Source organism: Ochotona curzoniae, unplaced genomic scaffold (assembly GCF_017591425.1).
Source record: "Ochotona curzoniae isolate NIBS_2020 unplaced genomic scaffold, NIBS_Ocur_1.0 contig_3050, whole genome shotgun sequence".
NCBI lineage: Eukaryota > Metazoa > Chordata > Mammalia > Lagomorpha > Ochotonidae > Ochotona > Ochotona curzoniae.
Window position 1 is genome coordinate 776,063 of NW_024465705.1, and position 17,541 is coordinate 793,603.

At 46.9% G+C, this 17,541-nt stretch overlaps 1 protein-coding gene across 1 annotated transcript in view; it reads left to right on the forward strand.

Annotated features, from left to right (window-relative positions):
- The window catches only part of LOC121155736 (structural maintenance of chromosomes protein 5-like), a 60,258-nt gene that overhangs the window by 10,070 nt on the left and 32,647 nt on the right, over positions 1 to 17,541 (forward strand). Inside the window, 8 exon segments of the mRNA XM_040979204.1 lie at positions 70 to 232; positions 2,227 to 2,361; positions 4,672 to 4,812; positions 6,822 to 6,983; positions 9,782 to 9,853; positions 13,100 to 13,221; positions 13,223 to 13,353; positions 16,449 to 16,603. Of these exon segments, the coding sequence (XP_040835138.1) occupies positions 70 to 232; positions 2,227 to 2,361; positions 4,672 to 4,812; positions 6,822 to 6,983; positions 9,782 to 9,853; positions 13,100 to 13,221; positions 13,223 to 13,353; positions 16,449 to 16,603 (1,081 nt within the window).

The window sequence follows — 17,541 nt, forward strand, 5'->3', positions numbered from 1 at the left end:
GGAAAATTCTCTCTCTAAACTAACGTGTTTTACGAACATGGAAAAATTTTTGAATTTCTTTCCAATTAGGTTCAGGGCTTCTGGAAATCTTGTAATCACCCGTGAGATTGATGTGACAAAAAATCAATCCTCTTGGTTCATCAACAAAAAACCTACAACCCAAAAAGTAGTAGAAGAGCAGGTCGCAGCCTTAAATATTCAAGTGGGCAATCTCTGTCAGTTCCTGCCTCAGGTACGGTCAGCAGAAATGTGAAGATGAGAAAATTGTATATATAGTGTGTTTTTAAAATACTGTAAAAGAGTCTAAATTGCAATGCTATATAATATAAAAGATCACCTCTTTGGGAAGAAAAAGAGTATGTATTTTTATTTGAAAAGCATTCAGAGAGAAACAGACTTCTGTCTCTGTGTTGACTCTCTACATTCCCTGAAGGACTGATGGAGGAGAAGCTGGGATGTGGGAGCTCCCTGCAGGCCCAGGAGGACAGATGGAGGAGAAGCTGGGATGTGGGAGCTCCCTGCAGGCCCAGGAGGACTGTTGGGGGAGGAGAAGCTGGGATGTGAGAGCTCCCTGCAGGCCCAGGAGGACTGATGGAGGAGAAGCTGGGATGTGGGAGCTCCCTGCAGGTCCAGGAGGACTGATGAAGGAGAAGCTGGGATGTGAGAGCTCCCTGCAGGTCCAGGAGGACTGATGGAGGAGAAGCTGGGATGTGGGAGCTCCCTGCAGGTCCAGGAGGACTGATGGAGGAGAAGCTGGGATGTGAGAGCTCCCTGCAGGTCCAGGAGGACTGATGGAGGAGAAGCTGGGATGTGGGAGCTCCCTGCAGGTCCAGGAGGACTGATGGAGGAGAAGCTGGGATGTGGGAGCTCCCTGCATGCCCGGGAGAACTGCTGGAGGAGAAGCTGGGATGTGGGAGCTCCCTGCAGGTCCAGGAGGACAGATGGAGGAGAAGCTGGGATGTGGGAGCTCCCTGCAGGCCCAGGAGGACTGATGGAGGAGAACCTGGGATGTGGGAGCTCCCTGCAGGCCCAGGAGGACTGATGGAGGAGAAGCTGGGATGTGGGAGCTCCCTGCAGGCCCAGGAGGACTGATGGAGGAGAAGCTGGGATGTGGGAGCTCCCTGCAGGCCCAGGAGGACTGATGGAGGAGAAGCTGGGATGTGGGAGCTCCCTGCAGGTCCAGGAGGACTGATGGAGGAGAAGCTGGGATGTGGGAGCTCCCTGCAGGCCCGGGAGGACTGATGGAGGAGAAGCTGGGATGTGGGAGCTCCCTGCAGGTCCAGGAGGACTGATGGAGGAGAAGCTGGGATGTGGGAGCTCCCTGCAGGCCTTCCCCACTGGTGCCTGTGACTCGGCCACCTGGCGCAGTTGCCTCCCAGGGATGCCTTGCAGAAAGCTGAAGCTGGAACCGTGTGGCTGAGTACGCGCTGCTGAGCCTGCATTCTTGCACTGGCTCACCTCACGGTTCTTTGCCACCTGCAGCAGGTCGCTCTCCCAGTGGAATGTTCCTGATTAGGAGTAGTACAGAAGACTAATGGAGTCCAGGTTAGACATTGTATGATTGTTAGAGAGTTTCTCAGATAACCGTGTCCTTCCATTTGTAAACTCTTACAGTTTTGTTACTAGCTTTTTAGTTAAAGTACTTGCATAAGGTACTTGATACATAAAATTTGTAATTATACATATACTCTCAAAAATTGTCCTTTAATACTGTTTACTAAAAATTAAAAATCCTGATAATGAATGTTAAGTGATATGCCAAAGATTGCTAAATTGTCTTTGAATGCTTCCATTAACCAAATTATAGCTTGATTTAGAAACAGAATAGTGAATTGATTAAATGTCCAAATTGAATGCAAATGTAAAACTTGATAATACTTCCAGAAGTAGAAGTTTGAAATGACTTTTTTGCTTAAAAAGCTTCAAACAGCCAGTCTGATGTGTGGTGGTGTTCATTTCAGCCCCGTAATTATGTCTTCCTGTGTGCTAAAACTGTTTATTATGTTACTCTATGTATATAACCATTTCAACTGGTAAATGTTAATGTAGAGCATTTTAATGTGTTTCACAAAAGTGGTAGTTTTTATCCTGTTTATAAAACATTTATGTGAAGATTGATATCTCATGTCTTTTGGGAGGAGTTCCATGCTTGTAAGTGTGTAATTGAGTGAAATACCATGTATAAATATAGGTGATAATAGTTACTGGTGCTAATTTTTGCTCTAGGACAAAGTTGGAGAATTTGCTAAACTTAGCAAAATTGAGCTCCTTGAAGCCACTGAGAAGTCCATCGGCCCCCCGGAGATGCACATGTACCACTGTGAGCTCAAGAACTTCCGGGAGAAGGAGAAGCAGCTGGAGGTGTGTGCCGCTCGAGCTGCTGGCGTGTGGCGGATGGGGAGCCGTTCCCGTCACTATGCTGTTTATGCTGCTGATTCTGTTTCTACTCAGGGTTGTATTGCCTGCTCTCAGTTATTTTTCTTGGAAAGGCAGATTTACAGAGAGAAGGAGAAAGATCTTGCGTCCACTGGTTCACTCCCGAAGTTACTGCATCAGCCAGAGCTGAGCCAATCCAAAGCCAGGAGCCAGGAGCTTCTTCTGGGTCTCCCACATGGGTTAGGGTTCTAAGGCTTCGGGCCATCCTCTGCTGCTTTCCCAGGTCAGGGGCATGGAACAGCTGGGACATGAATTGGTACCCATATGGTATCCTGGCACATATAAGGCATGGGTTAGCCATGGGAACATTGCATAGGGTTTCATTAATTGAATTTCTAAAGTCAATAACTGGGCCTGGTACGTTAGCGTAGCGACTAAAGTCCTTGAGTCCTTGCCTTGCCCGAGCCGAGATCCCATTTGGGTGCCAGTTCTAATCCTGGTGGCCCAGCTTTTCTTCCATCTCCCTGCTTGCGGTCTGGGATAGCAGTCGAGGACAGCCTGAATGAAGCCTTGGGACCCTGCACTCGCATGGGGGATCTGAAAGAGGCCCCTGGCTCCTGGGTTTGGATTGGTGCAGCTCCAGCCATTGCAGCTGCTTGGATGGAACATCTTCTTCTCTGTATATCTGGCTTTCCGATAAAAACAGTTTTTTTAAAAAAAGCCAATTACAGTGTAAGTTTTTTTGTACCAGAAAGTTACAGGATTCTTACTCATTGACTTCCTGTTTCCTTTAGTGATCATATGTAGATAACACGTTTCTTTTCATAGAATGCTGTTTGTAAAAAATTCATGTTTGTGGATCTTGTTGTTGTTTGTCTTAACAACTAGAATTAACTCATGAAATCTTCATAACAGATCCCTTGTTGAAGTATAAACGGTTATACTCTTGTTATACAGGATATACTGGGCAGTTTATTACACAGGTTATGCTATTAATTATGTAAGATGTAATTGCAGTTTGTTATTGTACTTACTCAGGGTTGGTGACCAGAGCAGCTGCTCGAGATCTTCACGAAGATCTGGTCCTACATCTGATGCCCGTCCTGTGCCAGCCTGTGACCCCCACCTTGTCCACTGTGTCATCTGATGTCTGTCCTGTGCCAGCCTGTGACCCCCACCCTGTCCACTGTGTCATCTGATGTCTGTCCTGTGTCAGCCTGTGACCTCCTCCCTGTCCACTGTGTCATCTGATGTCTGTCCTGTGCCAGCCTGTGACCCCCACCCTGTCCACTGTGTCATCTGATGTCTGTCCTGTGCCAGCCTGTGACCCCCACCCTGTCCACTGTGTCATCTGATGTCTGTCCTGTGCCAGCCTGTGACCCCTGCCCTGTCCACTGCGTCATCTGATGTCTGTCCTGTGCCAGCCTGTGACCTCCTCCCTGTCCACTGCGTCATCTGATGTCTGTCCTGTGCCAGCCTGTGACCTCCTCCCTGTCCACTGCATCATCTGATGTCTGTCCTGTGCCAGCCTGTGACCTCCTCCCTGTCCACTGCGTCATCTGATGTCTGTCCTGTGCCAGCCTGTGACCTCCTCCCTGTCCACTGCGTCATCCGCAGATTCTCCTGCATTTGTACTGCGTCATCCTCAGAGTCTCCCGCGTTTGTATTGCTGACGCACAGGAGAAAGCCTGTAGGCTTTAGCCATGTCGTCTTGTTTCTAAGTCCTCAGGTCTGAGGTCTTTGTAATGTCATAGTGACATTTCATTTGCTTTGACCGGAGGAGTTGATTTGCCTCTCCCAGAAGTGCACGGACAGAAACCTTCTTCACGGGGAGAGTCGGCTCTCTGTCATAGGGTCTCCTCCGTCACGTGCCTGGGAGTGCATGAGAAAGCCGATGCATGATTCAGGTGTGACGCCTTTAAACAGTTCCCGACAACCCAAAGGGAAGCCTTTGCTGGGATTTTTTTTTTTTTTTTAAGATTTTGTTTGCTGCTGACTCACTTCCTGCATTGCTGTGGCTCCTGTACCTGGGCTGGCCAGGGAGGCAGGCATCAGGAGCTGCTTCTGAGTATGCCATGTGGTGCAGGTGCCCAGGGCCGTGGGCCAGAAGCAGGCAGCTGCTTCAGAAGTAGGGCAGTTGGGACCTGAGCCGCCTCCCGTGAGGGACGACCAGTGTGCTGTGCCACCACGCTGGCACTGTTTTCAGAGTTTACCAACATTGTGCACGTTTCATTGTTAAAAGCATGCGACATGTTGTCTTCTTTAAACTAATAAGTCATCAAATATTCATTTTAGACAACATGCAAAGAGAAAACTGAGTATCTAGAGAAGATGATCCAAAGGAATGAAAGATACAAACAAGATGTGGAAAGGTTTTATGAACGGAAACGACATTTAGACTTAATTGAGATGCTTGAAGCAAAAAGGCCCTGGGTGGTAAGTATTAAATTATTAGAAACAAAAATAGGTGATTCTTTTAAGTCGTAGAATGATTGTAAAGAGTGCACTCGTTACTACATATATTGAAATTTGATGTCTTTGCATTTTTTCTTAATATGTCGAGGCAGTTAAATTTGTATTTCTCTTACTCTGTTTGATTACATAGCTGTGCACTAGTTACTGTCCCTAACAGATCATAGGTCGGTCACTATGCTGATTCTGCCAGATGTAATCAGCTCTTTGTTTTCTCAGTTGCCAGTGGTCTGCAGGATGGGTTGTTGGGAATTCTCTGCCACATCAGGAGGATTTCTGCAGGCTTTCCTGCAGGTGCAGCTGCTGTCTGAGCTGGCGCCTTTCACGCGCTGTGTGCCTCTCGGCACGCTGCTCAGCTCTTTCCCATCCTCAGGCATGTTTTATTATTTGAGATCATGATTAAGACTAAAGATTCAGTTCTCTAATGCGTTCCTTTCTCTAATAGGTGAGATGTAATAGGTTAGGATGTTTTATAGTTATGGATTGCCAGGTTAAAGTGGAAATCATTATTAGGTTGGAAAGCCATGTGACTGTCACATTCTAACCTTTTTCTTCTTTATCCTGTTCCATATTCTGTAATTGTTTTTGAAAGTCTTTCCTTTAGATCTTTTTGTTTGTATTTCTCCTGTGTTCAATATTCTTCATTCTTTTACCTGTTCTTTGTGTTTTGAAGTCTTTTGGTTACCATTTTTTCTACTGAGCTTGATTTCACTCTTTTGATTGAATCTTTCAGAAACGCAATGCTCATTCGTGTTATTTTCTCTTCTTCCTTCATCTCATTCAGTGTTATATGGTGTATTACTGCTGTACTTATGCTTGGTCAGTTTTTATTTGAAAGGCAAAGTGACAGAGAGACAGAGTTCTTTGACCCACTGGTTCACTCACAAATGGCCTGACTGGCCAGGGCTCGGTCAGGCCCACACCAGGAGCCAAGGAACTCCTTGAAGGTCTCTCAGGGGAGAGGCAGGGACTCCAACACTGCGGCCGTCCCCTGCTGCCTTGGGTGCGATGGCAGAGCAGCGTGCCCGTGGCTGTCCCCTGCTGCCCCGGGTGTGATGGCAGAGCAGCGTGCCTGCGGCTGTCCCCTGCCACCCCTGCCTCGAAGTGTGATGGCAGAGCAGCGTGCCCGTGGCTGTCCCCTGCTGCCCCGGGTGTGATGGCAGAGCAGCGTGTCAACGGTTGTCCCCTGCCACCCCTGCCTCGGAGTGTGATGGCAGAGCAGCGTGCCCATGGCCGTCCCATGCTGCCCCAGGTGTGATGGCAGAGCAGCGTGCCCGTGGCCATCCCCTGCTACCCCCTGCGTCGGAGTGTGATGGCAGAGCAGCGTGCCCGCGGCCGTCCCCTGCTGCCCCGGGTGTGATGGCAGAGCAGCGTGCCCGTGGCCGTCCCCTGCCACCCCTGCCACCCCCTGCCTCGGGGTGTGATGGCAGAGCAGCGTGCCCGCGGCCATCTCCTGCTGCCCCGGGTATGATGGCAGAGCAGCGTGCCCGTGGCCGTCCCCTGCCACCCCTGCCCCAGGTGTGATGGCAGAGCAGCGTGCCCACAGCCTGACGTGGGGCTCCGAAAGGTTGGGCCAGGGCTCTTGCCTCTCCGTTTAGTTTTGTTGAGCATATGCTTGTTAGTCTGTGATGTGACAAGGAACGCTTTTGTTTTCCTTTTGTCACATGTTTTTTATTCAGTTTTACCTTTCATCACTAGTTTTTATATTTCTTTTCCCTGTATCGTTTTCTTTACTGATAAATTAGAAGAAAATGTAAGATTCATAGTCATTAGGGTTCAAGTTTCAGGAAGAAGGCTCTGGAAGGCCAAAGGTCTGGCTCATTGTGAAGGCTTGCTTAGACATGTTGGAATTTGTTATTTCCAAAGTTGCTACCAAGGATGAATTTTACACTTCTTTCCTGTCAGAGATACAAGTCTTACCTAAATTGGTTTCGTGTGAGTATTGGTGCATTTTGTTTCTAACTGTTTGGCAGGAATATGAAAGTGTCCGTCAGGAGTACGAGGAAGTGAAGCAGGCCCGCGATGCCGTGAAGGACGAGGTGAAGAGGCTGAAGGAGGGCCAGATCCCCATGACGCGGCGGATGGAGGAGATTGAAGCACAGCGCCATGGCCTGGAGGCTCAGATCAAGCAAAAGGTGCTTCCATGGCCAATCTAAACGTATTTGACAGATGTTTCAAATGCTTACCGCTTCTGCTAAATTTAACTAGCTTAAGGTTTTTCACATCTGCTGGGTTTCAGAGACCTAATCCAGGAAGGTTGCTACTTTGTAGAAAGTCCAAGGTGCAAATTAAGAAAAAGGAAATTGGGTTTTTTGGCTTTTTTTTTCCTTTGCGTTTTATTTATTTATTTATTTATTTGGCAGCAGGTGTATAGAGATCAGGAGAGGCTGAGTGATCTCCTGTGGCTTCATGCCCCAGATGGCCACAATGGCTGGAGCTGAGTCCGGCTGAAGGCAGGAGCTTCTGGGTCTCACACAAGGGCCTAGGGGCCAAGGACTGAGACGATTCTCCATTGCTTTCTCAGGCCAGAAGCAGGGGGCTGCACTGGGAGGAGAGCAGCTGGAGCTCACGCCAGTGCCCTCGTGAGATGCCCGCGTGCAGGCTGGGGCCTGGCGTGCAGTGGCTGTGCTTACTGCAGTCTTGTCCCCGAGACTCTGATCTGAGCTGCTGTTATCAGTTACACCGTCTGCACAAGAGTTGAGCCATCGTGCCTGTCCAGTAGCGTTTCTTTTGCTACTATTGTGTTAGGAAAGCTCTGCGGTATTTTAAGGTGAAAGATTAATTATGGACACAGTGCAATGGCCCAGTGGCTAAATCCTTGTCTTGCACGCACCTGCATCCCCTATGGACGAGGTTCGTGTCCTGGCTGCTTCACTTCCCATTCAGCTCCCACCTTGTGGCCTGGGAAAGCGGTTGACGATGGCCCAAAGCCTTGGGACCCTGCACCCGCGTGGGAGACACGGGAGAAGCTCCTGGCTCTTGGCTTCGGATTGGCGCCGCTCTGGCCGTTGCGTCCACTTGGGGAGTGAATCAGAGGATGGAAGATCTTCCTCTCTGTTTCTCCTCTCTTAAATCTGTCTTTCCAATAAAAAAAAAGTTTAGTCATTAAGAGCAAGTGAGGGTTTGGGATTTCATTAGATCTGATCTATGAATTACTGTTGGTCATTTTAAATATTAGAACAAGAAGTGATTATAGATACTATTTAGGTATGTCCTCTCTTTTAATAGTAAAAAATTCTGCATTTTTCTAGAAATTCCCCAAGCAAAAGAGATTTAAAAAAGATAGTTTTCAGTCATTACTAGTTGTAGCGGTCAGTAGCTGCATTGTTCATTTTACACACACACTTTAGTCCCTGTGTTTCCTGTTCCGGCTAAGCTGCTGCTTGTGAGGTCGAGGGGAAGGTCTACGGTGAATCCCAGGTTAGTTCATGAAGCCTTTAGTTTTGCTTGGGTGCTTCTAATGGAACTGACTCTTGAGGCATTGCCCAGCGTCTCTCTGCCCGTTTGTTTAAAGTCTAGTACCCTGGCCTATTTTAGAATTGTTTTTCTGAGAAAAGGAGTGTGCTCTCTGTGCTGCCCTCCACCCGCACACTTCTGTTCCCGGTAGAACACATTTTCCAACTTGTGTAATTTGTTTAAACTTTCCTGTCAGGGAGATGATCCAGTGTTCTTAATTATGCATAAGTTTTACATCACATAGAGCAGTCTTTAAATTCCCACTATATTGTTTACTGACCGCCCGGCTTTGAGCAACTTAATCTCCTTGAACTTTTCTCTCTTCAGTAAGGTGAGGTCAGTGGTTGTGACGTTCCTCTTAAAGGCTTAGTATTTATTATTGAAGACATTATATATCCATCGTTAGTGCTCAGCTTACAGTCAGTAAGTTCTGGCTTAGCTTCCTGGGAAGGAGTGGCATCCCCTTGCCCGGATCCCCCGCGGCTTGGCAGCTCACGTAGAGCAGGTCACCAGGCTGACTCCGTGAGGACCAGGCAGAGATGTGGTTTCCTCTGCCGTGGAACTCTCACAGTGCCGCCCCGCGAGGCATCAGGTGTCCACGGAGAGTGGCCCACGCACATTCCACCAGGTGTGCCTCAGTTACCTTGCTTGTACCAGGGGCATGAGCTGCTCAGTGAAGAAATGAGGCAGAGGTTCACACAGTGCGGCTTCCGGCCAGCAGCCAAGGCCCTGCCCTCAGGCGGGCCTTCCCAGAGCCCCGAGGCTGCAGTGCCCACTCTGCTGGGCTGACAGCCAAGGCCCTGCCCTCAGGCGGGCCTTCCCAGAGCCCCGAGGCTGCAGTGCCCACTCTGCTGGGCTGACAGCCAAGGCCCTGGCCTCAGGCGGGCCTTCCCAGAGCCCCGAGGCTGCAGTGTCCCCTCTGCTGGGCTGACAGCCAAGGCCCTGCCCTCAGGCGGGCCTTCCCAGAGCCCCGAGGCTGCAGTGCCCACTCTGCTGGGCTGACAGCCAAGGCCCTGCCCTCAGGCGGGCCTTCCCAGAGCCCCAAGGCTGCAGTGTCCCCTCTGCTCTGAGGCCTGGGCGGCACAGTGTAGGTTGCGCAGTTTCTGTTTTACTCTTTCTGGTGTAACGTTAAAATACGAGGTAGAGAAAACCTTGTGTTTGAAAGGAGACCTAGTTTTTGGCTTGAACTGTGCATGAGGGCTGCTGTTCCCTCTGAGCCTAATTCCTTTGAAAAGCAATAATATGTTTTGACAGCCATATATGACTATTTTCTGATTCAGATAAAATGGGAAAGTAAATACAAGAAAATAAGCATACACATGCATGATACTATTGGCTTTTAATATCAATAGGAATAACTGTAGGTATCATAGTTATGACTTTGGTTTGAAATAAATCATGGGGAAGTATTGCTGTGGATTAACTGACTGACTGAGTGGTTTACTGATGCTTGCCTCTTTCTGGCTCTCTGTTACAGGCAGCAGATATCAAGGAAGCATCTCAGAAATGCAAACAGAAGCGAGACCTCATTGAAAGGAAGGATAAGCATGTAAGGGTCTGCGTTGAAACGTTGCGTTCGTTCACCTTTGTGCTTTCAGGTCGGGACTCGGGACCAGTGCTGTTCCTGAGTTGTTGAAGATCCTCTTCCTTCCACTGCTTCCCTTCGTCTGAGGCGGACTGCCTCTGGACAGTGTGGCACTAGCGCAGACATTGTCTTCAGGACTGCTCCAAAATGTGTACGCGCTGCTCTTTGTAGCGCGTGGGGAGGGTTGCTTAGCAGGGTAGCGGTGGGTTTATTTGTTTAGCCAGAGAAAATCTGGGGACTTAACTCCGCTACGGGGGTTTATTCTGTTATAAGAAATTTCTGTAGGAATCCATGTGTACTTGGGACTGAGACAAAGTATACATACATACACTAAGGCTTTTCATGTTGAATACATTTTCATTATTCAATTGGTATGTTATAATCTCAGCTTATAGTTCTAGTGTCTAGAAATAAGCGGTTAAATGAGAAAACGTGAGCTTATTGTAAGCAGTGTATTGCACATTTGGTTGAATTAGAAAGTTTTTATAAGTTTTAACAAATTTTGTTCAATGTTCTCATTGTTTTCAAGGAGGCAAGAATTTGGAGCGTTTCTTGCTTTACCATTCCTAATGAAACTCAGATCTTTTTTATATGTATAGAAAAATGTTGCAGTTCTCTTAGTAGGAATTGTGTTGAACCCTTGGGGAGCACTGCATCTTGACTGCGTCGTATCCTCGGATCTGTCAGCAGCGTGGGTCTGCGTCTACGCAGACGTTGGATTTGTTTTCACCACATTGTGTAGCTCTTCAAGTCCTCTGTGCCTTACAGCTCACACGTTATCTGTCCCTTCGGCAGCAGCCTCTCACTGACTAGTCTGTCCCTCACTGACTAGTCTGTCCTCTCACTGACTAGTCTGTCCCTTCGGCAGCAGCCTCTCACTGACTAGTCTGTCCCCTCACTGACTAGTCTGTCCCTTCGGCAGCAGCCTCTCACTGACTAGTCTGTCCCCTCACTGACTAGTCTGTCCTCTCACTGAATAGTCTGTCCTCTCACTGACTAGTCTGTCCCCTCACTGACTAGTCTGTCCTCTCACTGACTAGTCTGTCCCCTCACTGACTAGTCTGTCCCCTCACTGACTAGTCTGTCCGCTCACTGACTAGTCTGTCCTCTCACTGACTAGTCTGTCCCTTCGGCAGCAGCCTCTCACTGACTAGTCTGTCCCCTCACTGACTAGTCTGTCCCCTCACTGACTAGTCTGTCTCCTCACTGACTAGTCTGTCTCCTTCACCAGCAGCCTCTCACTGAGGTGCCACAGCTTGCAGGAGATTTTCAGTCTAATCACGTCCTCTTTCTGTTCTCCTTGCTTACTTTCATGTAGTTTCTTTCCCTGCCTTTACTGCACCGGCCAGGGTTACAGTTACTTTGAGGAAGAATTGTCAGTGTGGATTTCTTTGTTCTGTCTTGCTCTTTGGAGGAAATGCTCCAGTTTTTCACTATCAAGTATATCAGTTGTAGGCATTTTATAGTTGCTTTTATCAGATTTTAGATGTTGCTACATATTCCTATGTTTCTGATCATTTTTATCATGAATGGGTAATTTTGTCAACTGATTTTCTATATCTGTTGTATGATTGTATTCTTTTAGCTTGCTAATATGGGGGAAGTAGTGATTGTTTTTAGAGTGTTGAATTAACTTTGCATCCTTGATATAAATCCCAGTTAGCTGTGCATTTTTATTTGTTTTTAAATATTTATTTATATTGGACAGTCAGATATACAGAGAGGAGGAGAGACAGAGAGGAAGATACTCTGTCTGATGATTCACTCTCCAAGTGGCCACAGTGGCTTTAGCTGGGCCGACCCGGAATCAGGAGCCTCCTTGGGGTCTCCCATGCGGGTGCAGGGTCTCAAGGCTTTGGGCCGTCCTCGACTGCTTTCCCAGGCCGCAGCAGGGTGCTGCATGAGAAGTGGGGTACCAGGGCATGATCCAGGTGTGTGCAAGGCAAGGACTTTAGTAGGCTACCGCGCTGGGCCCTGTGGTTTTAAAGGTATGAGTCCTACTTGCCAGCATTCTTTAAGGAGAAGGCACTGGCAGTGTACTGTTAATGATGTCCATCAAAATACTTACATTCTGTGTGTCTCATAGACATGAACATCTAAACATCGAACGATACAAAGATTGTAAGTTTATACTTGTTTAAAAGTCTGTTTTTTTGTAATGAATTATATTTTTATGACTTTTATTAATGGGGAAGGAAATTTTGAAACAAGACCAACTAATAAATGTGTTACATGATGTGTTTCCTTTAATGCATAGTTTTAGTTGTAAAATATAAGTTGGGTGTATAAGTACATATTTGTAAATTAATGTTTCTTAAAGATCTTAATTCTGTGGTAGATAGAGTGATTTAGATAAAAATTTCTCTAACATCAGGTGGCAAATTACAAATCTTGATTTTTAAAAGTTTTAACTAGCATATACGTCAAGAATCTGAGCATATAGATTTATGATGAAAACCTCACAATATTAATCTGAAGTGCTGATAAAGCAGATTTTTCGTTGAAAGAAAATAGCTCAGCTTAAGACTTTGAGCTACATCGTCATTTCTGTTGCTCATTGAGGCAATTGTATGCTTTAGCGCATGGATTTTAATTCCAGTCTTACAATATGTGGTACATACTTACTTTCTGCAAATATTTAAAATATGCTTGGCTTTATAAATGTCTTGGTTTTTCTACTGGTGAATACTCTATATGATAAGTTCTGTTTTAGGTATTTGACATATATGAATAACCAAATAAAACAAAAATAATAATCTGCTTAGAATGGTTATCTAGTAGTCAAATTCTACCAGGATATCTTTGCATTTGTCTATTTATTTGTATTGGAGAGTCAGATATACGGAGAGGAGGAGAGACAGAGAGGAAGATATTCTGTCTGCTGGTTCACTCCCCAAGCGGCCACAACTGCTACAGCTGAGCCAATCTGAATCTAGGAGCCCAGAGCCTCCACTAAATCTCCCACATGGGTGCAGGGTCCCAAGGCTTTGGACCATCCTCATTTGCTTTCCCAGGCCACAAGCAGGGAGCTGGATGGGAAGCGGGGCCGCCGGGATTAGAACTGGTGCCCATATGGGATTCCAATGTGTTCAAGCAAGGACTTTAGCTTCTAAGCTGCTGTGTTGGGCCCAGCATTTGTAAAACTATTACTGTGAAATGCAAACATGGAGTAAAAAACTTTAAGGTCCTAATGCACTTTTGTTTTATTAGATTGAGGAGCTTCAGCAGGCTTTAATAGTAAAACAAAATGAAGAGGATGACCGACAACGAAGAATAAGTAATACCTGCAAAATGATAGCAGATTTGCAGAATGAAGTGAATTCGGCTGAAAACTGAAAATCTTCAGCCTCAGATTGAGGCTGTCACGAACGATCTGAGCCAAGTTCAGGATGAAAAGGCCTTGTGTGAAGGCGAGATCATCAACAAGCGGAGAGAAAAGCAGACGTTAGAGAAGGAAAGAAAGAGTAAGTGTGCTTAAGAAATGCTTCCAAAATGGAGATTTCTTGGTGCGCCTTGCTGTTCATGTGGTCATTTGTTCAGGCCAATCAGGGTTGTTGCTGGAGCTCTGCTCGCACTTGCTCGGTTCCTGAGATACCTGTAGCCACTGTGTGTCAGCTATTAACTGTAACTGTTGGCTTAATTTCTCTAGCAGAGCTAATTCACTGCCACTCCCGTCAGATTTGTTATTCATTCACTCGCCAGCTGTGCTCTTCCAAGCCTATCCAGTGTTGCCTTTTCTTTCCCCTGGATAGGGGATCGAGCCTTGCATCCTCAGCACGTTCTGGGAGAGAGCTTGTGGTCTAAGTCAGCATATGTGACAGATGAATTAGAAGCCGTTGTGTTCATCCCGGCATAGCTCTGTGTGCAGAGTCCAGCTCCAGTCCCACCCTCCCAGCTTGCCAGGAGGAGGCTCTCGGTGAACTCCACTACTTGTTGTCTGTAACAGTCCGTTCTTGTTTATTAATCGTCTTATTCCACTGCGGCTACTTTAGTCGGCTTGAGATGTTCTGACAGTCACTCCGACATGCATTCTAGCTTAGAACAACTTTTCTTTCTGATTCTTGTTCCTGTGATGAGACTGTTAGATTATATTAGAATTGATTTGGGTGTAGGTTACTTAGCACACTGCCTGGAATGCTTGCATCGCGTATCGGACCTCGATTGAGTCCTGGATCTGCTTCCCAGCGCTGTTTTCCGTTGCAGCTTTTTGCTGCTGCGTACCTGGAAGGCGTCCAGTGATGGCTCAGGTGGACTGGTTCCTGCCACCCCCCTTGAGTTCCAGGTTCCTGGTTTTAACTTGGTCAGACCTGAGCTGTGTAGGCGTTTGGAGGGTGGACCAGCAAATGGAAGCTTGCATCTCTTTCCAGTAACATCAGTTTTTTAAAAGTTAATTCTTGGGGTCAACAAGCTAAGCCTTCGGCTGCAGTGCTGGCATCCCTTATGGGTGCTGGTTCAAGTCCTGGCTGCTCCACTTCTGATCCAGCTCCCTGCTTGTGGCCTGGGAAGGCAGCGGCAGATCAGCCAAGCACTTGGGCAAGCTTCTGGCTTCAGTCCAACCCAGCCCTGGCCAGCAGGTAGAAGACAGCTGTGGCTCTGCCTTTCACATAAAAATAAAGAGATCTTTAAAATCAAATAAAAGTTTAAAAAAGGATTAATTTGATTAAATTCCTGTCTTTCTTATTGTTACTTGAGTTACTAATATTCCTGAATGTGTACTTGGCAGTATAAAGTAGCAGGCCTCATCCATGCTTTCCCTCCTCTCACGCTTCCTGGTTCTCATTCTGCCAGCTGGGCTCTGTTTGCTCAAGCCTGAAAACACTTTGATATTCTGTTGAGAAGCATTACTAATTTTTGTGTATTCTCCTTATACGGGTTAATTCTACAAGCTCAGAAATAATATTGTAACAATGAACTCTGACACACCCAAGCCAAGTATTATTTTGTGATTAAATTTCCTTTTGTTAATAGTTTTAAATGTTTTATTCTAGTTTTTAAAAAATATGACACTTGCTTGTTTGTTTCTTTAAATTGAAGGAATTATGAAGTGTTGTTCACTTCTGTAGCTCTGTGCCTCTTGCTGGCCACACTGGTTGTTCTCAGGAAGTCTTCTGTAGCTGCATTCTTTATCTTTGCTGCATAATCAGAGCCCATCCTAAGCAGTGGCATTTTAGAATGAGTTGCATAGTCTTTGTATCCATCCTGGTAGTGTCTTTTTGCTCTCCTTTACTCAATTTTTTGTGTATACTTTTAGGTTAAAAATAAGTTTTCTCAGAATTTTGGAGGTCTGTTGTTACTGTCTTCTGATACGAAACCTAATTTTCTTTTTCTTCTTTTAAATTCTGTATTTATTTCAAAGGCAGAAAAACAGGTCTTGCATCCATTGTTCTTCTCCCTAAATGACCACAGTGTCCCAGCTAAGGGCCGTGAAGCCCCCTGGGTCTCTCATGTACTTGGGACATCTTTCCCTGCCCCCCGGGCCGTTAGCAGGAAGTTGGATTGAACAGTCAGTATTGCAGTACGGCATGCCAGGATTGCAAGCAGTGCCACAACACTGTCCTCTTCTGTTCCTGCTTAGGCTACCTGCTTAACATTTTTTATAGCTTCAAGATTATTTTTAATCTTGGGTGTTAGAACACTTTAGGTTGACTTATCCAGGCCAGTTCTTTTCCTCTATGCAGAGTACTTGCAGAATAATATTTATAAGCTTTACATCTGGCATATTCTGCTGGGGCCCATGTGATGGATGTGGAAGACAGGAAGGTGTGAAGAGTATCGTACCATTGCAGGCAAGGCCGCAAGGAACTTCCCGCTGTGTGGCAAGGCCCGGCGGATGTCTCTACAACACCTGAATGCAGCTCCACCTCGCTTTGCATGGACAACCCCATCGAGATTTCTGTAATCTATTTAGGCATTGTCTGACTCTGTGGAGTTAATGTTTACTACCGCTGTGAGCTTGGAAGTTGATGTTGCTGATACTGTTTTAGCCATAAGGCTTAGGGTTTTCCCTCCCCCCATTGACTATATGCTAATCAAGGGTGCTAACTCCCCTTTTGATCCTAGGCTAATCAAGGGTGTTCTGTCTTCAGGTGTAGTGGGAATCTATTCTTTCCCTCTTTCTTTGATCTTTTAGGTCCCTTCCTTCCTTGACTGTCTCAAGAGCAAGCTGTAGAATGAGAATTGTGGTAGGAATGTGTTACTGACTGATATGCATCATCTATTGAAAACCTTTTCCTAGCCAGGTGCCACGTGCCAGGTGAATAACAACCTAGCCTTAGGTGAAACAAATGGCAGAGTTATCTTTAGAAACCCCCACTTGACCGTGACGAAAAAAGCCTGAGCCAGAGTTTGACTGATTTTGTATAAATAAAGCGGACAGCTTTTGTGCGTCGCCCATTACGATCAGTTCCTACTGGTCTCTTTCTTTCTTTGCGTCTCATCCATGCACCCTTCGCGAGTTCTGAACTCAGCTTGAGCTGGACTCCGGCAATATTCTTTAACATTATTAGCGGGTTATCTTACCGATTAAGGCCTTCAGAGAAACGTGTTTTTCTCACTGCAGATGTGAGCGATCATATATTGCATTTTGGTCATCTTATGAACCAGAAGGAGGATAAGCTGAGACAGAGGTACCGTGACACCTACGATGCCATCTTATGGCTGAGAAGCAACAGAGACAAGTTCAAGCAGAGGGTGTGTGAGCCCATCATGCTCACGGTAAGAAAAGTCTTGTCATTACAGATTGTATTGTCTTAAGAATTCTTGGTCCTTTTGATACCCTGGTTTTCTGCTAGCAGACATCACAGCATGTGGCACAGTGCTTTGTCTGTGTGTGAGCTTGTGCGGGCGGCACCTTGCTGTGAAGCAGTGAACTTTCGGAGAAAGAGGTGTGGGGCTGGCGGGAGGGCAGTGAGCTGTTGCCAGCCGCATCTGCATGTACTGGCTACATGCCGTACCCAAAATGGCGCCGGCCGGAAAAGCCACACCTTGGTTCCTGGTGACGTAGCTTTCGTGGTACTGCGCAGGCGCCTAGCACATGCCCAGTGAGCTGAGGCGTGGCCGGCGCATGAACACTGGGACTGACGAATCCAGTCGCCCAGGACCCTGCGTAATCATGACGCCGACCTATCATCGGTGGAGGCGGGGCCAGTCAGCACATAAGAGCAGACAGCCTGCCGGGATCTGGGCCTTTCCCTCCTCATCTTGGTGCGCGCAATAAAGATTACCGCAGAAGACTTCACTCGCGTCTGCCTCTTATCGCCGGACGATAAGAAACGTGGGCGCGACAACTGGTGCCGAATACCCGGGACCTGGAGGGGGCCTCCCGTTTTGAATGGGACGAAGTCAGAACTGCGGCCATAAGACAGGTAAGGAGCTCTGAGAGGGAGAACTTTCGGGTGACTAGGAGCATAAATCGGAGGTATAGGAGCCACTGCTTCTGGTTATAGACATGGGTGCACAGATCTCTCTGGTAAAAATTTTTGCAGACGGTTTATGCCCTCCTTAAGGGAGCGGTCAGAGAGAGTGACAAAGCCCTTCAGTCTGCCCAGGATAGTCTCTCAGAAACAGAGCGGGAGAGGAGAACCGGTTTGAATCAAAAAAGGTGAAATTGAAAGCAGGATCTTCCTCATCAAGTTCGGAGATGTCCGACGCGG